This window comes from Anomaloglossus baeobatrachus, chromosome 8 (genome assembly GCF_048569485.1).
Source record: "Anomaloglossus baeobatrachus isolate aAnoBae1 chromosome 8, aAnoBae1.hap1, whole genome shotgun sequence".
NCBI lineage: Eukaryota > Metazoa > Chordata > Amphibia > Anura > Aromobatidae > Anomaloglossus > Anomaloglossus baeobatrachus.
The window spans coordinates 87,195,631-87,219,707 of record NC_134360.1 but is presented as its reverse complement, the minus strand read 5'-3'; the positions used below and the strand labels follow the sequence as shown (position 1 = coordinate 87,219,707).

At 43.6% G+C, this 24,077-nt stretch overlaps 1 protein-coding gene across 1 annotated transcript; it reads right to left on the bottom strand.

Annotated features, from left to right (window-relative positions):
* Positions 1-1,419: 1,419 nt before the first annotated feature.
* Positions 1,420-22,682, bottom strand: TOB2 (transducer of ERBB2, 2). Its single transcript, XM_075321879.1, has 2 exons — positions 22,474-22,682; positions 1,420-6,118 (listed from the first exon to the last, which is right to left on the bottom strand). Exon 2 carries the CDS (start codon positions 6,111-6,113, stop codon positions 5,217-5,219), a length of 897 nt encoding a protein of 298 aa, XP_075177994.1. The 5' UTR covers positions 6,114-6,118; positions 22,474-22,682; the 3' UTR covers positions 1,420-5,216.
* Between the last annotated feature and the right edge of the window lie 1,395 nt (positions 22,683-24,077).

Below are 24,077 nucleotides of genomic sequence, written 5' to 3'. Positions count from 1 at the left end.
CTACAGTAGCTTAGGCAACAATGGTTGCAAACACTGGCAACTGTCAAGGAGTGGTCGTAACCATATGGGGTATCTAAAGCTACTGCATTTCCCTGCACATGAGGTAAGCAACATAGATAATCAGGAGAACTATACTACATTTCTTATTGGGGGATAATAATATTATATTATTATTATTATTATTAATAATAATAAATAAAATACAAAATAATCCTACTACATATTGTGATAGAATCTTTGAGACAGGAATATTAAAAAAGGATATTCTTGTAAAATATTAAATATCCAGAAAAGATTTAAAAATTTTAGTTTTGCAAAAATTCCGATTTCAGGAGGTGAAATGAGAAAAAAAAATAATAAATAAATAAATCTAAAAAGGCAATGTCCCTTTCAGAGTCAATTACTCAAAAAACAATGAAATTAAACCCACAAAACACAGATTAATATCATGCTTTTAATACAAACTTAAAAAACTTTGGAACAATATAAACTGTACACCTGAAAATTAAACACTCCATTAGGCCATCAAATATTGCACAATGTTCCAAAACAAATTACACAAAAGGAATTTTTTTTTTAAATTTTTATTTTTTCAGTAAATAAAACTAAAAATTTTCCCCAGCCCACCCATCGACCTGCGTTAAACAAAAAAAGTAAAACAAAACCTGTTATAGTTTCAACATTAATAAGTCAATATATTGATTTTTTTAATATAAAGATTATATCTATCTTTAAATTTGCATTTCTGTACAAGATTAGACACTGTATCCGCTTTGAGAAGAGGCAGTTTTTTTGTGTTTTGTTTTTTTTTTAGCATTTTACTTTTTTGAAAAAATATTTTAATCCTTGGGATTTTTTTTGTTTTCCTTAAGGAAAAAAAAAAAACCTGAACAGAAGTGTAGCTTAAACGTACATTAGAAATATATATTTAGAATATATTTCTCTCACATTTTACAAACGTAGCAAATTTTTTTTTTTTTGTTTCCTATATTTTTTCATTTTTGTTTTATAAATGCAAATAAAAACTAAAGAAACACATAAGTACTAGTGTTGTATTACAAAAAAGGAGAAAAAGGACAATGCAATGTAGCAACCTGAATATTACAATTTGATTGAAAATTTCAGTAGCTGAAGAGCCCCTCTGCTAATGAAATAAATAGTATATGTGGGCCAAGTCTAAAAAGGACCGTTACTCATCCAAGGGCCACTTTTCACATTCTTTTTTTAAAGTACAAAGCAGTTTGTTCCAGAGATTGGGTTGACAGAGCGTGCTAAATTTGGAAAATAAAAAAGGGTTACAAAAGGCTTTACTGGGTTTTCTAAACTTGACAAGTTTGCACATCACTGGAATCAGGGTCTCCGTCTTCTGCTCTCAGATGGGGTAACAAAAACCTGCTGACATTTTTTTAAAAATGTTAGTATTTTTTTTTTCCAATATTTTTTTAAAGTTTATTTTCCTAAGGGAGATGTATTTTACTCGCATGAATTCAGGAATGTCCTCTTCACCATCTGACATAGGACAGGGCCATTATCCCTTAGAAACGTTGTATATTTCAGGGCTGTTGTACTGAGAGGTAGAGTCAGGGACCAATGGGGCCTCGTGCACATATTAAAGGGATAGCTTTACAAGTGTATACAATGTTGTTGATTTTGCTACATGATTTAGGACTGCATATTTTATATCTGAAAAAAACATATTGGAAATGTTTGAAGGAAAGCCTAAATAGGGATCAGTGGGCAGATTTATTTATTTTCTTAGAAGTCAGGATTACACCTGTCAGACAAGGCTGATTTTATTGTAAAAAGAGCTGTACAGTTTCGTGGAAAACAAGACAACTTTCAGATAATAAAGATGCACTCTGAATTTTTATTTCCTACACCTGTCTAAATGTGGATGTAATGTAGTATAAGTGCAATAAAATATTTACTGATCACAGTCTTCCCTGGTTTCCAATGCTGCTCTGATTGTACTCCCGTGTCACGGAACCGAAACGCCGGCGCAGCAGTTCAGACTACACTCCATGACTCAGATTTATGAAGATCAGCGATTTTCTCAGCAGTCTTGGTAAGGGGACATGATGGGAGTCAGATTCTCCCAATTCATTAAAATTGGCATGTAGCTTAAAGGGAATCCATCACCAGTTTTTCAGCCTATAAGCTGTGGCCACCACCAGTGGGCTCTTATATACAGCATTCTAACATTCTGTATATAAAGACCCCAAGCTGCTATGTAAAAACAAAAAACCACACACTTTATAATACTCAACGGTCACGGTGTGGTGGAGTTGGGACATATGGGTGTCTCCGTTGTCCAGTACCTGCACCTCCTCTTTCGGCCATCTTGGTCCCCCATCTTAAGCCTGTGTGCATGACACGTCCTATGTCATACACACTAGCCGGTCCCGTGCATACGCACTACAATGCTTTGATCTGCCCTGCTCAGGGCAGATCAAAATGCGCCTGCGCAGGACCTCAATGCCAGCGCACGAGCATGACGAAGGACAAAGTCATGCACTACAGCTACAGAAGGACGACAAAGATGGCCGAAAGAGGTGGTGCAGGGTCCGGACAACGGAGATGCCCATATGACTATAATCCACCACAGCGCGACCGTTAAGTGTTTTTTTTTGTTTTACACAGAGGCCTGGGCTCTTATATACAGCATTCTAACATGTTGTATATAAAGAGCCCTCTGGTGGTGGCCACAGATTATAGGCTGAAAAACTGGTTACAGGTTCCCTTTAATGAATCAGATGCATCTGACGAGTGGTCTGTATCTAGCCAGAAATATTACTCCACTATGACGAAAGAACCCCCCAGCTCGTCATGAATTAATCAACCAGTTACGTTGTTTTGTCACATGATGAAACAGAAGAGGAAAGGAGTAGCGCTGGAACCTGGGGAAGAAGGCGATTTACACTTTATTGCACTTCCACATTTAGGGAATAAAAATGTAATATATATTTTTTTTTTTATTTATTTATTTCTCGAGGGTGCTTCTTTAAAAGCAGGATTTTGGGAGATCTGTAGTTTTATTTTGCATGATAAAGGCTTTAAAGCACTAATGCTGACCAGTCCGTGCTTTCTAGGAATCAATTCATCAAGTCTGAGTAAATCAAGCAATTTCCCTGGACATTGACTGCCGAGAACGCAGTGGTTTCATTTGCTTTTATACAAAACAGAAAACGAAAGGTTAAACCTGACAAAATAAAATAGGACCTTCCAGTTCTTGATTTACACAAATCTAACAAAAAGCTGTTCAGCCTTTGAAAGGGAAAGAAAAGAAAACAGTGACTCTACACTGTAAATAACACGTTTAGAAATGAAAAATTTAGGTTACCACAAACTACACTGTAAATTTATATATTTTTTTCATAATTTATAGTATTTTGATAACTTTTTTTCTTTCTAGTTTTATTCCAAAAAACTCTTAGAAAATAAAATAAATAAAATCAATTATAAACACTTTTTAAAAAATATAGATATATTATAAAATTTGTTTATATATTACTTTTCCCCAATGCCATCGTTTTGCTCAGCTGGCCTCTTTTGAACAAGGAATATTATATGCAAGTTTCAAATATATAATGTCTTCTATACAAGGAGTTAACAAAAAAAAAAAAGTTGAAATAAAAAAATAAAACTTAATATGGTATTTATACCAGAATAGTGTAATAAGTAGTTAGCTTTGTTTTTAAATACTGTTTTTTATAACACACATTCAGCTTGAAATATAAGTGCGATATAGCGTCTTAATTGCTTTGTGGAGACTTCTCCGTATCCGGGGGAAGAAAAAAAAAATAATAAAAAAAAAAAGTTGACAAATATACAGTTACAGGAACTAGTTAAAAATTATAATTTTTTTATCAATTTGAATTAGGAATACAGTGAAATCGCTGACATTCACGCCAAAATTGCAGTGAACAAAAATAGTCTTTTGGAAGGGAGGTCATCAATAAAAGAGGGCTAATACACATTGACTTGGTAGATTTTCAATTCTAACAAACCTGGGCGATTCTTAATCTTTTTTATCAATCTTTCAAAGAAGATTCACCGTCCCTTTCTAAGGCAGAGTCAAGGCTTCACTGGCATTTTCTTTTTTTGTAGTGCAAGTGCTCCATTTAACCTTGTCCGTAATTAACCGCAATATCGAGGAGAACATTATTCTACAGCACTTTTACTACCGAGAAATTAATCAAGGCTTCAATACTGCTATAATGCCACCACATTACATTCAAAAGAACCTTAACTTCAAAATAGGTAAGGAAAGAAGAACATAAAGGGAGGGGAGGTAGATAAGTGCAGTCATTTTATTTCTGTATAAGGCCGGAGTCACACTGACAAGTGACTTTGCCGAGTCTCGCATCACATCACCCCGGCACGGCCACACACCCGACAGGAGCGGGTCGGCTGCATGCATTTCTATGCAGCTGAGACGCTCCTGTCCAGAAAGTGTGCGGCTGTGCAAGCGTGACTCCAACCTAACACATAATTTCCTTGCTAGCCGATTATGCTGGGATTTTTAGTTGAGGTGCAGCTTGATGGCCACAACTCAGTCACAGGCTAAAAAAGATCCAAAAACAGAAAGTAGTATAAAAGGCTGCTATGAACACATATGAAATTATTCACAAGGCTCCGTCGACATGCGCAGAGATGATGCCTTTTCCAGATTGAAGTACCAATGTGTGGCCATTGCAAGTGGAAAAATAAATAAGGAAAATATCAAAATGTTAGACAAGCAAAGGCAGCTACAATATAAAAAGACAACGTAAATAAGAAATAGAACCCAAATAAAATGAGAGAAGAGATGTTCCTCCAGCCTGGCAGAAGGTGACACTATAAAAGACAAGTTATAATATTCCAAGCATGGCCGTCCTGCCACAGTTCTTATGATATGACCACGCAGACCAGTCATTTTCTCATTCTCTTTCGGGCATGTTGAGGAGAATTCAAAACCGAGGATTATTCTGCTGCAGCCAATTGTAAGGAATTAAAAAACTAGTTATCCACATAATTTCTATAATTATATGCTTCACACATATATTCATCTTTATGTAAAAAGGTGAGAACTTCACAAGTGTCCAGTAGCAATGCAACCCAAGTACTTTATATCCCAGTAATATCTACTTGTATTACCTTTTTTATTCAGAAAAAAAAAAAAAAAAGCTTCAACGCTTAGATCTCGAGTGAATATTTTCGGATTTTCTTCAACAACCTCAATTAGCCAGGACAACGGGCTGGAATGGCTGGCTAGGATAGGGGAGGCTGAAGTTCAATCCATCCACAAAAGGAGACTTCTCGTTAAACAGGCTGCTCCCAGTGCTGAAGGGCGAGGCAAACTGACCAGGGCTTGGAAGGTTCTGGCTCTCCCCCTCATAAAATAGCCCTGGTGGGCCGCTGAAGACAAACTCCTTGGCATTTGGAGAAAGCTGGGATGGGGGTCCCTGGGCTGGACTGAAGTTCAGCGAGTGCATTGAAAGAGATAGACCCTTGTGCTTTGCAAGATTATTGGTAGGTGATCGTGCCATGCGTTGACCTCCTTTCTTCATCTTAGTTGAGCCAAATTTGGTGGCGGCAAATGTGGCAGTAGTAAAGGTAATTGGCTGAGTGGCACGAGGGATGAACGTTGGACTTGGAGACTGATCAAAAGATGGAGATGGAGAGTTTGACAGTGAAGCCTCTTGGTTTGTGATCGGGATGAATGCTTGTGCCTCAGGATTGAAGCTGCTCTTTATCTCTTTGTCCAGCTCTGTGCTGCTCTCTATATCTTCCAAATACAACACTTTTACTGTTCCCTTCTCTCCAATTTGGTAAGACACTTCAAATGGATCAATCCAAACACTCAGTTCTTCTGGTACATTTGCCCTTACATCCTCTATATCAAGACCACTTCTGCGTGCAGCTTGCTCAACCACTGGATCCACCGTTTCGCCGATGTGAATGCAGCGATATCCAGAGCCTTTCAGTGGTTTTTCAGGGTACCAGTGCCCTTCATATTTGCCTTTTAAAAGCCGCTCCAGCTCTTCACCAAACAAATCAGCTCGTCGTCGTGGAAGCTTATTGTACAAGTACGATATAATAAAATTTAGGGCGACCTTAATCTCCAGATGCATATTCTCTGTAGACAAAAAAAAAAAAAAAATAAATAAGTTATATATTTGCATCTCTAAACTATGAAATACCAAATGTAAAACAGATAAATATATAATACACACACTAAGAAATAACGTCCATCGTGATTACCACACGCTATAACTATATGCAGCAGGCTCAGGAGCTGAGCTGATGGCCACACGCTATAACTATATGCAGCAAGCTCAGGAGCGGAGCTGATGGCCACACACTATAACTATATGCAGCAGGCTTAGGAGCGGAGCTGATGGCCACACGCTATAACTATATGCAGCAGGCTCAGGAGCTGAGCTGATGGCCACACGCTATAACTATATGCAGCAGGCTCAGGAGCTGCGCTGATGGCCACACGCTATAACTATATGCAGCAGGCTCAGGAGCTGCGCTGATGGCCACACGCTATAACTATATGCAGCAAGCTCAGGAGCTGAGCTGATGGCCACACGCTATAACTATATGCAGCAAGCTCAGGAGCTGAGCTGATGGCCACACGCTATAACTATATGCAGCAGGCTCAGGAGCTGCGCTGATGGCCACACGCTATAACTATATGCAGGAGGCTCAGGAGCTGCGCTGATGGCCACACGCTATAACTATATGCAGCAGGCTCAGGAGCTGAGCTGATGGCCACACGCTATAACTATATGCAGCAGGCTCAGGAGCTGCGCTGATGGCCACACGCTATAACTATATGCAGCAGGCTCAGGAGCTGCGCTGATGGCCACACGCTATAACTATATGCAGCAGGCTCAGGAGCTGAGCTGATGGCCACACGCTATAACTATATGCAGCAGGCTCAGGAGCTGAGCTGATGGCCACACGCTATAACTATATGCAGCAGGCTCAGGAGCGGAGCTGATGGCCACACGCTATAACTATATGCAGCAGGCTCAGGAGCGGAGCTGATGGCCACACGCTATAACTATATGCAGCAGGCTCAGGAGCTGAGCTGATGGCCACACGCTATAACTATATGCAGCAGGCTCAGGAGCTGAGCTGATGGCCACACGCTATAACTATATGCAGCAAGCTCAGGAGCGGAGCTGATGGCCACACGCTATAACTATATGCAGCAGGCTCAGGAGCGGAGCTGATGGCCACACGCTATAACTATATGCAGCAGGCTCAGGAGCTGAGCTGATGGCCACACGCTATAACTATATGCAGCAGGCTCAGGAGCGGAGCTGATGGCCACACGCTATAACTATATGCAGCAGGCTCAGGAGCGGAGCCGATGGCCACACGCTATAACTATATGCAGCAGGCTCAGGAGCGGAGCCGATGGCCACACGCTATAAACTATATGCAGTAGGCTCAGGAGCGGAGCTGATGGCCACACGCTATAACTATATGCAGCAGGCTCAGGAGCGGAGCTGATGGTCACACGCTATAACTATATGCAGCAGGCTCAGGAGCGGAGCTGATGGCCACACGCTATAACTATATGCAACAGGCTCAGGAGCGGAGCTGATGGCCACACGCTATAACTATATGCAGCAGGCTCAGGAGCGGAGCTGATGGTCACACGCTATAACTATATGCAGCAGGCTCAGGAGCGGAGCTGATGGCCACACGCTATAACTATATGCAGCAGGCTCAGGAGCGGAGCTGATGGTCACACGCTATAACTATATGCAGCAGGCTCAGGAGCGGAGCTGATGGCCACACGCTATAACTATATGCAGCAGGCTCAGGAGCTGAGCTGATGGCCACACGCTATTACTATATGCAGCAGGCTCAGGAGCTGAGCTGATGGCCACACGCTATAACTATATGCAGCAGGCTCAGGAGCGGAGCTGATGGCCACACGCTATAACTATATGCAGCAGGCTCAGGAGCTGAGCTGATGGCCACACGCTATAAACTATATGCAGCAAGCTCAGGAGCGGAGCTGATGGCCACACGCTATAACTATATGCAGTAGGCTCAGGAGCGGAGCTGATGGCCACACGCTATAACTATATGCAGCAGGCTCAGGAGCGGAGCTGATGGCCACACGCTATAACTATATGCAGCAGGCTCAGGAGCGGAGCTGATGGCCACACGCTATAAACTATATGCAGTAGGCTCAGGAGCTGAGCTGATGGCCACACGCTATAACTATATGCAGCAGGCTCAGGAGCGGAGCTGATGGCCACACGCTATAACTATATGCAGCAGGCTCAGGAGCGGAGCTGATGGCCACACGCTATAACTATATGCAGCAGGCTCAGGAGCTGAGCTGATGGCCACACGCTATAACTATATGCAGGAGGCTCAGGAGCGGAGCTGATGGCCACACGCTATAACTATATGCAGCAGGCTCAGGAGCGGAGCTGATGGCCACATACTATAACTATATGCAGCAGGCTCAGGAGCTGAGCTGATGGCCACACGCTGTAACTACAACGTTTCCCCGAAAATAAGACCGGGTCTTATACTAATTTTTTTCTTGGAAAGATGTACTAGGGTTTATTTTATATTTTCCAATAAACAATCCACATTTATTCTTGAACAAAAAAATAAATAAAATAAAACTCAAAAAACACCAAAAATCTTACACTAGGGCTTATTTTCAAGGGAAACAATATGCAGCAGGCCCATTAGCAGAGCCTGCTCTATATATTGTGGGCGCCAGCTTCATTACATACTCAGCAGTCGATGGCTAGCTCTGATCGCATCAACTTAACTCCTTAAACGCTGCCATCAAGCATATCACGGCAGTCAGTTTATGATGGCAGGGTGCTGATACGCTGCTATAGGCCTCCATGTTTACAATAGTATTATTCTTAAGAAGCCCAGTCTGTCTGCAGTTCATAAGGATAAGTGCACCAATCCATAGACACTGCGTCCTAGATGCAGTGTCACTCCTCCTGTTAAGACACGAGTTTTCATTGCAGGAGAAAGCAGCTGCCTGTGCCCACGATTGGAGTTTGGGGTACAGCGGACTGTCACAATTTTCTCCGCAAGCCTAAATGGACACGCTGCACCTCGGAAAGCTGCGCCACATGTCAGTTTATACTGCAGAGAAAAGCACAGTGAGTGGGCAGGAGATTTCTAGAAATCCCATTCACTCTGCTTGTACTGTACCATGCAGCAGTTTTGGAAGCAGGGGGGGGGGGGGGGGGGAGGGGACAAAAAAAAAAAAAAAAAAAAAAAAAACTGCGTCCAGAATGCTGCTAATCCTGATCGTGGGAACCAGGCCTACGAGACCAGAAATGTTACAAAACAATACAATACTGATTGCAAGTTAACATCCTCAATGGAAGCTATTAAGGATGGTGGGAGTGCAATTAATGCAAATTAATAAATAGAAGGGGGCTGGTTTAGCTATTGAAGTTAGTAACTCAACAAGCCCCCTTTCATTCACATAAATGGAGTGCAGAAACAAAGGAAGCACTTTCCTGTGTAGCATCAAAGCCAGAGGAGAGGTCAGAGTTGCTATATCAAGGTTGAAGCAACTCCCCTCCAATGATGTTCCAGCACTCACTCTCCCGGGGCTCACATGACATTGTTACATCACACAAACACTGCCCAATCAGCACTGGCTTCACTCGCTCCTGCTTCGGAAGTACCAAACATGAAGAGGCCAGCCGCAGCCCTGACTTCCTCTTTGATTTGTCCAAATGCAGTGAAAGCGGCGCCGATTGTTACATCACGCGAGTCCTGTGCCCAATGTCATGTGAGCCCCAGGATAGTGAATGCCAGAACAGGAGGAGAGTATAAGTGTCATTTTACCAAACATGCTGATTGAGAAGGCGTTGTCCAAGTAGTGGACAACCTCTAAGTTCATCATTAAGGATAATCCATGTCTAGCACAAGTCACAGAGCGCTACTCTAAGCGAAACACTACACATAGTGTTTCCCTGAAAATCAAAAACGAGCCCTAGCATGATTTTACAGATTTTTGGCATATGCTTAAAATATAAGCCCTACTCCAAAAATAAGCTCTCTTTACAGTCATTGCTGGTGTTAGGGGGAGGGGGGTGGGGTAGTCAGACTTCCCAATCTCTCAGGGCCCCACTCTTAGAGGCCCCAGCAGTTGTATTCCAAAGTTCAGATCGTTTAGGGACCTTTGACTTCCCAGTCATGTGACCACAGGTCTCAACTGCAGGGAGTCTAAAAGAACTGAACAGGAGACAGGCTTATATACAGGACTGGCATTAGGGGGGGTGGGCAATATCACAGGGCCCCAGGGTTTATATCCTGATGAGAACATTGCAACAGGACCTTTGTGACATCACGTGACCAAAGGTCATTGCAGGAATCTGGTGAGACAGTCGTGCATGCGCAGATTGATATTAGAGAATACATAGATATTAGATGAAGGAAAAAATAGATACACACGGTTTGGCGTTCTGTTAATGTTCCAGAATGTCATATGACCATATTTGACTAAATGTTGCTTTGCAAAAATTATTAAAAGACCCCGTCTTATTTGTGGGGATACACGGTAGTTGCAAACCTCAGTCTGAAGCGTCCTATGATAGGATGCGCCCTAGAGGCAGCTGGGAAATAATTTCTAAAATCACTTCAGTTCACAGCCTACATTAATACCACTAATGTAAAGGCGACGTACATGAAAGCTCACCCCTGTAAACTGCAAAAACCCCCTGTGCTGCACAGATCACAACCCAGCTACACCAAGAAGGCAGCAGGTCTCCATACCACACATGGTCACGCACGTCAGCCTGCCGAACAGCCCCCTTTATCAAGATGGCGGGGGGCAATAAACCAATGACAGGACGTGGGCAGTGGATATGCAGTACTGGGTAGCTGCTGCAGTGGAGACAGGTCAAACATTAATTTTAGGATTCTGATCAAAATCAGTTGTGCTCTGACAAAAACGGATTGATGAAACTTGATTAACCCCTTCACCCCTGGGCGACTTTATATTTTTGGTTTTTCCCTCTCCTTTAGAGAGCCATAACATTTTTATTTTTCCGTCAACATTGTCATATGAAGGCTTATTTTTTGTGGGACGAATTGTAGTTCTGCATGACACCATTCATTTTAGCAAATAGTGTACTGGAAAACGGGAAAAAAAAAGGTTTCCAAATGTTGAGAAATAGTGAAAAAAGTGAAATTCCCCTTTTTTTTATTCACTGTGTTCACTATAAATGGTAAGACTGATGCGCGCGTCAGTTGAGTACGAGTTCGCAGACACCAAACATGAATACTTTCACTTTCATCTAAAAAAAAAAAAAAAAAAATTAGAAGAAAAAAAAAAAAATTAGAAGAAAAAAAAAAAAATTGCGCTTTTGTCGCCATTTTCCGCGACCCGTACAGTACTCTTTTTTGGAATCTGGGACTCAGTGACTGCTTCTTTTTTTTGAGTCTTGCGTAAAGTTGAGCGAGTACCTAACTATTCGTACTCGCTATACTCATAACGGGTACTGTCTAATACTCATGTATTCTGACTTAATAGCTGTGTAATGCAAGTCAATGGGGAAAAACGTGCAAAATAACAAGTAACCCAAGTACCACACTATTCGTGTGAGTAGCGAATAGTACAACATTCAGGTTACTCTTTACTTTGCAAGTTTTTCCCCATTGACTTGCATTGCACATGCTATTCAGCACGAATATGCGAGTATTAGACAGTACTCATGAGTACAGCGAGTACAAATAGATACTCGCTCAACTCTAGTCTTGAGCTGACATTTTTAATTGCACCATTTGTGTAGATGCGATGTTTTGATCGCCTGTTATTACATTTTAAGACGTAATTTTGGCATTAAGAATTTTTTTTCTCACCACGCCATGTACCGATCAGAAAAATTGATTACAGTACCAGATGTATTTTTTTTTAATGGTTTTTATTTTCAACGTGGCAAAAAAAAAAAAAAAAAAAAAAAGAATTTCAACTTGCATTAAATAAAAAAAAATAAATAATTTTTTTCACATTATTCATTTTACTAGTCCCCCTAGAGTACTTTATGGCTACTGTAGCTGCAGCATCGCTCTTATCAGGATATCAGGAGAAATGCTCATCTCCTGCGAGTACTGGCGCTGTCGGTTTTTACAGGAAGAGAGTCATGGTAGCGTCAGGGGTAACCAGCTGACCCCGAGCTACCATGACACCACATTGGCACTCCGTGATTGCATCATGGGGCCGCTGATGGCGGTGGCAGAAAGGCACAATGTCCACCACGGCCCTAAAAAAAACAAAAAAAAAAAACGCACGGTCAGTGTGTATGATCTAAGGGGTTAACAGGCGCGGGTGTTAGCCGCACAGGTCTGCTGATCAGATCAGCAGCCATCTATGGAGAAGACCACGGGCTAGCCTCTGGAGCCTGCAGAAACCGGAGGGAGGCGACCAAGGACATACCAGTATGTCCTTGGTCGTTAACAGATTATTCATTCTGCTCTAGGACCAGGCTTTACAGATCATCAACACATACTTTGTATTGCGTATAGCAATCTTAGGAGTTGTGTGGAGCTGCTCAGCTATGGACGCTCCGAATAATTAGGATGTTGCTCAGAGAGCCAGTCTGGAACGCAGCACACTGCTGAAATGGAGGAGAGAGGATTTTTACATATCACAGGACTAAGCAGTGCATTACTAGAAGCCCCACTGGTTTTTAGCCAAGCCATTAGCTGTAAAGGTCATATACTAGCGCCACTTTGAAACCTACCAATCTCTAATGCGTCGCAGTGTTTTGCTATGGTCTATGTTGCATCTCGGTATAATTGATTTCCCACCCTTGTTACCAATGGGTGTGACTAAATTGACAGCAAATGCTTATTAAAAAGGAGTGTTCATGTACTTCAGATGATTTTCATAAATACCATACAAATGTCAAAGGCAAAGTGAGGTGCTGTGATAGATCTCAGTGGTGAGAATACCAAAATAAAAAAAAAAGGGAGTTAGAAGTACATGTGGGCCGGACTGCCCTGTGTCAGGAGGCAGTGCACATCAATATTAGACATTACAGAGAACAGTCACCAGATTTTGGCCTTCTAAACTAAAACTAGCACCTTAAGCAGCGCCCGTGCTGCACGCTATAAAGCTGCACGTCACCCCCTGACCCTCTCTGTAGCCCCAAAAATACCTTTATAAAATCTCCCGCCCTGTATGCAAATTGTCCGGTCCGATTGACGTCCTATTCTGTATTTCCTGTGCTGATTGACGTGGATGACAGCTCGGACGCCATCCATGTAGGCGATCAAAATCTCACGCCTGCGAAGACACATTCACATCTCATGCAGGCGCACTTCACTCTGCACTACTGCGGGCAGCGCCAAAAGCCTAGGTGTGCCTGCGCGAACCTGCGACTTCTCTGCGCAGGTGCGAGATTTTGCCTGGCGATACGTATGATGTCACCCGCTTGATCTGCCCGGTTTAGGGCAAAGCCAAGCACAGTAATGCGGAGGCATGAGGAAAGGTAAATTACCACCTGCACACTACAGTACTATGCTCTGTCCTCAGCAGGGCAGATCAAAGTGTGCATGCGCAGGAGCGCAATAGAGACCTCGGAATGAATGACACAGGAAGCATCATGCACACAGGGTTGGACAGGAGAACGGCAATCACACAAGGAGGTGCTGGACCGAAAGCAGCGACACCTATCGTCCAGACCGCCCCCAGGCGAGTATTATAATGGTCTTTTTTTATGTTCTAGAGAGCAGCCTGAGCCCTTATATACGGTATTCCGGAATGCTGTATATAAGGGCTCATTGGTGGTGGCCACAGCTCATAAAAGGGAAAAACCTGGTGACAGGTTCCCTTTATCACTGTGTAAACTGACATGTAGTACATTTCAAGATTCGCAACAGGTCACTTTCTCTGGAATTTTATCTGTACATTGTTACTATAAAATTGCATTTCTGCTGCAGAAACTTACCAAATAAGCATATAATCCACACAAGTCCCGTGTTTCCACCCAATATAAAACCTACTCCAAAAATAAGCCCTGCAGGATTTTTTTTTTTTAGCTTTTTTGGAGTATGCTAAAAATATAAGCCCTACACCAAAAATAAGCCCTAGTTAAGGATTATCATACTAATAGCATCCTGAAATAGGGCTTCAGCAGTCCTTTTAGGATATGTAACTTTTATTGGTGTACATTGTGTTGCTGTAAGCCCCGACTTATATAGCCACATGGCAGCTAGTTAATGGAATGAATATTCACCCTTCTTCCCGTCCATAATCACACCCACCCCCCTGTTGGTATCAGTAATTGGAACTTGTGTTAAAGGGAAAAAAAACAAAAAAAACCTCTGTGCCGGGTGTCAGTGATTCAGACTGTTTACTGGCCGAGGATCTCCGCGCAATGCTCGCACTGGCCAGTGGCTTTTCTTATATCCATGCAGCTGTGACGGTCAGGTGTAGAGGGTCGCCAAGGAGTGCGAGCATTGCGCTGAGATCTTCGGGCAATAGTACAACAGTCTGAATGAATCACTTGCGCAGCATTTACACAACTTTTGCCAACAGATTGCAGCTGGATCCGTTCTAACAAGCGGGTGATCACTGGACATGTGAACGGAGCCTTTACACTAGAAGTCCCAGGATTTTCGAGCTCCATAGGGTTCCAATGGTAGAAATGTTAAATGACCCCTCTCTGGGACTTCTAGTGTTAGAGACAACTGTGTTTCTCCATATACACCGTATTAAACGCTGTACAGGACGAGCAAAGCATATTTCTGGCTGCATTGTGCCATTGTTTTCTTCCATTTACCTGGCGATGCACCGGCCACGGGACCTAAATGATCTTTTTCTTCTGAATGGGTCAGTAAGTATCAATGGGAAACTATGAATTGAATTCATGTATAAACTTACTGTGTTGTATCCTTGATAGCTACTTTGGAATTGACCCATTTGCATAGGGTACATGGTGCAGACGGCTTACGGGCTGCCTCTGCTAAACCCGACGTTAACAGTATAATCAATACGGGATAAATGGTTGTATGGATCTGCTGTGATGTACTGGTAGTGTCGCGGCGGTTGGGGACAATTTACAAGTTATGGCAATGCCGATTGATTACTAGGTACCCCTTGCCGCATGGGCGAAACTCTGGTTACATCACAATGACCATAGATGTATGATATTGAAATAGTGATCGCAACTAATAACTGTTAGTGGGACACATGATCACTAAATAGCATTGATAGGAAAGTATGATATGTGCCTATGCATAAATCACTGTATTATATCTTCAGTCTGTAAGTGTGATCAAATTGTAAATTATCCACCATTACTGTTATCTGACCTACCCCAGCAGTCCAGTTAACCCTTTTTTGAGGACTCAATTGCTGTATCAATTTTAATATGATATAATAAAGATTATGTTTTATTCAAAATTTATGCCACGGTTGTCTGTGTATAAATATTATATAAGTGGTATTTTGGCACTTTAAAGGAGGTTGAGGAGTGACCTTAAGTTAAATGGGTCAGTAATTGTAGGAATATTTTCAATCTAAGTTACATAATTCAGAGGACATTTGCCATAGACATTCTGTGCAAATATGACACTTGTTTTCCCCTCATATCTGAAGGTGAGGCCTTATGTTAGACATTACATCAGACACAATCGGAATAATATAGATATCTTAGTGGCAGCACATGTAAATGGTGTTCACATTTCAGGTTACGTGTATGGACTTTTTCCCCAACGTGCAGCACGTTTCAATTAATCTGGATTATGCTTTCAGCTCACAAGAGTCTATGGCATTTCTTTCTACTGCACCTAACAATTCAAGCAAAGTTGATGGGATTTCATGAAAACTCATTCTCACTTTGCATTTTTCCTATAGGCTTCTGTGGGGAGTCTGAAAAAAACCTATTTGTACTTTAAGAGAAAATCTGTCACCTTGTGAAAGGTGATCTACCTGCAGATATAGAGAATCTGCAGGGAGATAATGCTTAAAGGGAACCAGGATTTTCAAATATAAACCTAAAGCCAGTGCTATACTGGCACTATCAGGCTGAGTCTATACATACCTGTAGTGCTCCGCTCAGATGTTTAGGTTTTGAAACCCCAAAAAAAAAAAAAGTTGCTTTTTTTATAAAGCAAAAAAACAAAAAACAAACAAACTGTAGCTTTTTGAGTGACAGCAGCTGAGGATCAGATAATATCTGGGGGGTATTCAGAGTTATCCCCCCCTGTTAGAATTGGCATTAATATTATACAAACGATGCACTTTCCCCTTGCAGGAGCTGTGTGAGGTCATACCCATGTGACCAGAAGGGGCAGGGCCTCAACCAACAGAAAAATGTTGCTTCGTGGTATCAGCATTGTTGGCGGAGGTCCCGCCCCTTCTGGTCACATGGGTATGACCACACAGAGGTCCTGCAAGGGGAAAAAGTGAATAGTTTGTATAATATTAATGCAAAGTCTAACAGGGGGAGGGGATACCTATGAATACCCCCCCCCCAGATATTATCTGCTCCTCAGCTGCCGTCACTCAAGAAGCTACCGATTTTGTTTTAATAAAAAACGTTCGGGTTTCAAAACCTAAATATCCGAGCAGCCCACTACAGGCATGTAGTGAATCAGCCTCATAGTGCCAGTATAGCACTGGCTTTAGGCTATATACAAAAGTCCTGGTGAATGGTGCACCTTATACACTACAGTATTTTAGCCATATTGAAGAAAAAAAAAACAAAAACAAAAAACCACAACTGATTACTCAATGAAATACAATATGGCAACAAACAGGGAAAACCTGATCTGTATGGTGCATAGGGACACAAAAGGGCCAAAGTTTTTTTTGTAGAATTTTTCTGCCACTTTTGCATATGCCCATGCACGTGCCCATGATCAGGGTTCCCAGTGTTTTGGACGCAGCACGTTTCAGCTGCATTGGATGAGCTTTATACAGCCCACAGTGTAAAGTGACCTGCGGTGCGGCTTCCCGAGCCACAGCACGTCAATTCTTTGCTCCAGAGTCGCAAGCCTCCTTCATAGGGAGAACAAGACAAGAGAGCCCGAACCCTGATCGTGGGCACAAGCAGCTGCATTCTCCTGCGGAGGAGACTCGTGGCCCCCCCAGGTCAGGAGCTGCCGCGTCCAGGACACAGCGGGTCCTAATCATGGGCTCATAACCCAAGACCACAATAGAGACAAAAGAATAAAATCCAAATATTCACACATACACTTTATTAATTTTCTATTCACTTGTAAAGATGGTTACAGAATTTAACAAAAAAAAAAAAAATCCACACAAAATTAAAAATTACATGCATGAGTTCAGCCTCACTGTTCCATAGATTTGTGTGTTAAAGGGAATCTGTCAGCAGGTTTTTGCTACCCCATCTCAGAGCAGCATACTATAGGGGCAGAGATCCTGCATCCAATGATGTATCATTTAGATTACTGGATGCAGCCATTCTGACACAAACAACATTTTTAGATTTAACCTTGTAGAGAGCTTCCCCCGCCCACCCCAGGCTCTATTGATTTTGAACATAGACAGAGAGGTGTCTGAGGAAGGGGCCTCCAACTCAAAAATATTTCCCGGATTCATACATCCCTTTCCCAAGAAACTGCAAAAACCCTAGTGCACGCCCTGATCTCCCGCCTGGATTATTACAACCTCCTGCTCTGTGGCCTCCCTTCTAACAGTCTTGCACCCCTACAATCTATTCTAAACTATGCTGCCTGACTGATCCACCTGTCCCCCCCGGCTATTCTGTGGCTTCTCTCTGCCAATCCCTTCACCAGACGACTCCAGTTCAAAACCCTAACCATGTCCTACAAAGCCATCCACAACCTGTCTCCTCCCTACACCTGTGACCTAGTCTCCCGGTACTTACCTGCACATAACCTTCGATCCTCAAGATCTCCTCTCCTCCCCTGTCATCTCTTCCCACCATCGCATCCAAGATTTCTCCCGTGCCTCCCCCATACTCCGGAACTCTCTGCCACAACACATCAGACTCACCTACCTTGACAAGCTTCAAAAGTAATCTGAAGACCCACCTCTTCCTACAAGCCTACAACCTGCCGTAACCCTCAGTCTGATACCGCACAATTATCTCTACCCTTACTTACTGTATCCACATCTATCCCTTGTAGACTGAGCCCTCGCGGGCAGGGACCTCTATCCTCTTGTACCTGTCTGTCTTGTTTTATTTATGATTATTGTACTTATCCCAATTATGTGTACCCCTTTCACATGTAAAGCGCCATGGAATAAATGGCATAATAAATTGTCAAACTGCCTGGACAGAACATTGTAGTCCAAGCAATGATAAGTCCTGCTGCTTAAACATAAATTACCAACAGATTAGACCTCCACAGGACAGGTGTCCCTAAATTCTATGTTTTAACCCCTACAGCATGCTGTCTTCAGATTACATAGCATTCAAAAATAGTTTCCATCTGCTGTTAAAGGAATCTGTCAGCAGGTTTTTGCTATGTATGGTAAAATATAATTTTTAATGCTTGTGAAAGGCACACGCTGTATGGATGGCTTGTCTTATCACTACATACTGATGACTGTGGATTCCATATGGGATGGGTGGGGATCAGACATCCAGACCAATCTGATGTTTGCAGCTGCTGGATGTGAACAGTGACTGGAGCGGAGCGGCACAAGTCCATGCAATGTCCAGGAGCCGTTCTGCAGTGACCAGCAGCAGCCGCTACACAGTGAACGCAGGGAGCAGCTAAGGTGCTGGGATTCGGACCAATGACCAATCTCATTAATGACCCATCCTGTGCATAGCTCATCAATATGTTGAAACTGGACAAATTATGTATTACATATACACACACACGATTTATAGTACATAGACTACAAGAAAGCAGCAACTGGTCTACACCATTCTGCAGTAAACCTGCCAGCTGCATCTGTTAGTAGCATCTCGCAGTCATCATGGATCCAGAGATGAGTGGCCTCTTTACACAACCCCGGGCCAGTGTTCTGGGCATTGAGAGGAGCTGCGATTTCCTTACCCTCTGGGACACCAGGCTTGGCTTACGATTAGTGGTGCTGGTGACTGCCGCACCGCACAGATGGGCCCACGCCAGGGAACCTCAGGAAATTTGAGCAGCTTCGTCCATGGCCACAGAACACCGACGTGGACCGAGGTTGCAAGAAGGGATCTGTTCATCTGTAGATCCAATTAACTTCAGAGACCACTAAATAAGGTTTCTAGGGGGATTACCAATTAGAAGTCAGTCGTGCAATATCTTTTGAGTGCGAAGAAAAAAAAAATGATAGGAACAGACCAAAGATTAATATTATGGTGTTGTGTAACATGCAATAGTAGAGCATAATCAGCAGAGCTTCCAGTGTGTTACAACAGAGCTTAAGAGGGGTTGTCCAAATCTGCTATGACAGTGTGACTGCAGACTTGTGAAGCCTTATGGTACATGGCCACGATCTGGAGACCCTGCGTTCTAGACACAGCATCATCCCTCCTGTGGAGAGGTTAGTGTCCTCCAAAGGAGAACGCAGCATCCGTGCCCATTATCAGGGTTCTGGGCACTGCAGACTGTCACTTTCTCCCAGTCTCCACAAATAAATTGACATGCTGCGGCTCAGAAAGCCACATGTTAGTTTACGCTGAGGAAAGAAGCACAGTGGGCAGATTTCTAGAAACCCCATCCACGGAGCTTCTACTGTACCACAGTGTATTGGATACAGCGAAAACAAACACTGCAAACGCTGATCATGGGCACAGACCCCGACAAGCACACCCCACAAGCTGTCAGGATTCTCCAGTGGGAGAAACGGGAAGCCACATAACTACAAGTATACAATTGTCAGACTTCTGAACACATTCAGACTAGACGTGCCAAGCAAGTCTAGTCAGCATGTATGCAAACACCACTTGGGATTTTATAGTCACACTAGCAAATCCTGCAGGGCGGTGCTTGTGCTGTAAGGACTCAAGTCTCCAATCACAGAGTGACCACAGACTTCCATCTCAAACCTGTACCATCCCTTTAAAAGGGAATCTGTCAGGGGCAATATGCACCAAGAACCACGAGCAGTCCTGGGTGCATATTGCGAATCCCTGCAAACACTAGCATAAACAAAGATCTTTAGAAAAAAAATTCTAAAGATCTTTTCTCATATGCTAATAAGCACGGGGACTAGTCCTAAGGGCGGTTCTCCCCTTCGAGAGTGTGCCATATAGCATGCTTGCACGCCCCTGTAGGTGTACTAACATGCTAATGAATGCGCAGCAACGCTGCACATACCTCACTGTTCATGGCGGCCAGCAGAGTATGGAGGCGCACTAGGCATGATCCGGAGTCCTCCTCACTTCCGGTTACGTGCACTGTACCTCACTGAAGCCGGGAAGCTTACATCTGGCATCAGTTTAGTGCGCATGATAGGAAGATCAGAGCGCATCCATCCTCCGCCAGCCGCCATTAAGAGTGAGGTACGTGCGGCGTCGCTGCAAATTCATTAACATGTTAGCATGTTAGTACGTCCACAGAGGTGTGCTATGTGGGCCGACTAGCCAAGAGAAGTAACACCATTGGGACTAGTCCCTGCGCTCATTAGCATACAATATACGATCTTTAGAAATACCTTTTCCAAAGATCTCTATCTATGCTAGTGTATACAGGGACAGTTAGGCAGGGATTAGCAATGTACACAGAACTGCTTGTGGTTCTGGGTCAATATTGCACCTGACAGGATCCCTTTAAAGGGTTTATCCCTAATAACAGAGATTCACAACAATAACTGTCAGGATTGGGCTCATCCAGCATTTATTTCAGCTTCTGGAGTTAGAGAGTTGAATATTTTTTTTTAGAAGTGGGTGGAACATAATGAAAAGTATATGACCTAGAACAGACATGACAGATTAGCTATAACTCACACCACAGAGGTAGCATACGCTATACCGGAAATGTCCTCCTGTAAGTCTGGAGTATAATTTTATGACACTGGAACACGGGCGGCTGAAAGATGCGCCAAATTTAGTAAGAAGTAATCCCCGTAAGGAATCGGGCGCATCTTACTCCGGCGGGGTCAGTCTTCAGGACATAGGATTACAGGATGACCCTGAACTCGAGTGACGCTCATTTGGTGAATTATAGGCAACGGGTCTGATAGGAACAGGTCAGTCAATAGAAGGGCGACTTTATCCATAAAAATACTGATTTGGAGAGGACTGGTTATGGTGTGTGCACATGTATCTGCAGCAAAATCCGGCGTGTCAGAAAAACGTTGCGGAAAATACACACGTTTTGATATTAGAATTTTTCTCCCCCATTCAATTATTACAAGGGTTAAAAAAAAACAAAAAAAAAAACAACAAAACACACACACACACACACACACACACACACAAATTACATGATGTGAATGATCTTCCAATGATTCCGGCTTTGCATACGGCAGATCAGTTTGTAGATCCTGTCCTGGTTAATGGCCATCTTGACTTTTTTTTTTTAAAGCATATTAAAAGGGCTTTTGTCATCAAGAGTTAAAACAACAAGAAAACCCTTCTAGATGGCGGAGTCAGGCGGGTGTGTAGGAGCAGAGCCAATCACAGGGGCCGGCTGCATGGTTAAAGGGCCGGCGCAGCTGACATTAATGGCTGTTTACACATTAAACAAGGTGACAGGGAGGAGGCCAATAACCTTGTACTCTGATCTGTATTCCTAAGACTCAGACCCCATCGGTGGTGCCAGAAAATGTGAATAGGAGAAGATTTAGCAAACCATCCACATCTGTTACACAGGACCTCCATTGTAAGTGGGGTCTTCCGGACGATGATGCCCTCTAGGACGGTCAATACGAGCCCCAATCCTGTTTACACCGATGACTGATGTTGGGGCAATGAATGATCGGGGGATGTGGAGACGGGAAGATGTCTGCCTCTCCATCATCTCCTAGTGTGACATCTATAGTGCTCCATAGACCACACAACACCACAGATCTAATCCCAACCATGGCTGGGAAATGCTACAATACTATAGAAGGAGTACCCTACACAAGGTGTATCATGGAGGGGCCACCAAGCCTCACATTAATGGAGGGCAAAGGCGGGAGGGGGGGGGGGGGGGGAATCATCTGCTCCCAGCAGCCCCGGCCTCGAACATTGGACAGATGCTCCCTCTCTGGCAGCCATATTTGATTAACTGGGAAGTACAAGGTCCATTTCCAAAGTGAGCCTCCTTCTGTAGAGGCTGCTGGAGGCACTTCCACCCAGGAATGGGCTCCTCTGACCCTGCAGGAATAAGAGCTGGATAGGCCATACCCTGCAACACTCACAGCTGCTGCCCCATCACATCTCACCAGGTGAGGGGCACCTGCTGCACAATTTCTGCATATGCACAGCATTTAAAGGGACAACCCAATCCAAAGCCCCCTACATCCAGCCCCGGTGCTGCAGCTGTCCCGACATCCCCACGTCCCTCTATCGTGACAGCACTGCCCGGACTCCTTACTTGGTCAGTAGTTGTAAGTCAGAATCCGCCGGTTTGGAGTGAGAGGAGGAGTATGGCGGCTGCTCAGGCTTTTCTGGGGTCCCCTTGTGTATTTTATTGGGTGTGTATTCTTTCGGGAAGGGGGGAGTTCGCCGAGAGCGCCGGGATCCTGCAGCCTCCCTCCTCCTGGCCCAAAGTGAAGGAAGTCAGGGGAAAAGTTTCACCCTTAGCAACCCTGCGGATGAATCTACATTCACACACCCAGCGTGTTATGGCTTGGGAGAGTGGAGGTGCCGGATCTACATTCCGAGGCTCCCTGCAAGCTTAACTGTTTCATTGCTGGCTCGTTTACATAACCACGTCCAGAGATGTACAGTGCCTGAGTGAGGTGGAAGCTCTGCCCTCAGCCCGTCCACTGAGCACTCACCCCAGCTACTGCAGAAAGACTGGGGGTCTGGAGGGGCCTAGAGTCCTACTGCCACCTCACCATGTCACATCACCTTCTCATTTTTATAACTGTGCCTCCATTTTTAGTGCAGAGGCCACTATCAGTTTTGTAAAACCAATCCCAAAACAAAATCTTACCATAGGGCCATGTTCACACATCGCAGAACATTTCTGCTTCAGAAATCCGCGACAATGAATCTGCATGTGTTACTCCGGGATTTGGTGATGGATTTCAACTTTTAAAAGGGATTTAGGCCTCACATGTCGCGGAATTGTAAATCCACAGCAATTTATGGGACCATGCGAGGAAATTGGGGTCTCCAAATCTATCATAAGTCAAATATCGGGCTCCATTCAACCCTGAGAATGGAAAAAAAAACAAAACACTTTTTCTCTGGTTTTTCCATGGGTCAATGTAGATTTGGGTAAAAACATGCAAAAGAGGCAATTTGTGTAAGGGAACCTGTCAGGTCCCATATGCATTGTAACCTACAAGCAGGGTGATGTGTGGCCTAGTAACCCCTTCCTACCCATCCCTGTGTTGTAATATTGTGTAATATGAATGTATAAAAAAACTTTTTATTACTTATGTGTACCCTATGTAAAAGATCAGAGGGTCTAGCCCCCTGGGCGTCGCATCGATTCGTGGGCGTGTGCATGCTTTCCGTGGTATCACGCGCCCTGTGGGAGTGATACCATGGATTTACATGAGTGATGTCACCGACAGCTCCTTGAGATCCCGCACGTGTGTGCTTGCCATTCCCGCAGCCTTGTTATCCGTGTGTTTGCTTGACGGCTTTAGAGGCTCATCGTCGGAACTGCAGGAGTCTTCTGAGCATGCGCAGAGCGCGTCTGAAGCCAGCAAGCAAGCACCCGGATAACAAGGCTGCGGGAATTGTAAGCGCACACGCGGGATCTCAAGGAGCGACAGCATGTCGCTCATGTAAATCCATGGTATGACGCCCACAGGGCGATGCGATGCCCAGGGGACTAGACCCTCTGCTTATTTACATAGGGAACATGTAAGTAATAAAATATATTTTTATACATTCATATTACACAATATTACAACACAGGGATGGGTAGGAAGGGGTTACTAGGCCACACATCACCCTGCTTGTAGGTCAGAACGCATATGGGACCTGACAGGTTCCCTTGAAATCCAAATTCATTTTTTG

Coding starts and splice junctions, on each gene's coding strand:
- TOB2 (XM_075321879.1), bottom strand. CDS start 6,113: ATGCATCTGGAGATTAAGGTCGCCCTAAATTTTATTATATCGTACTTG.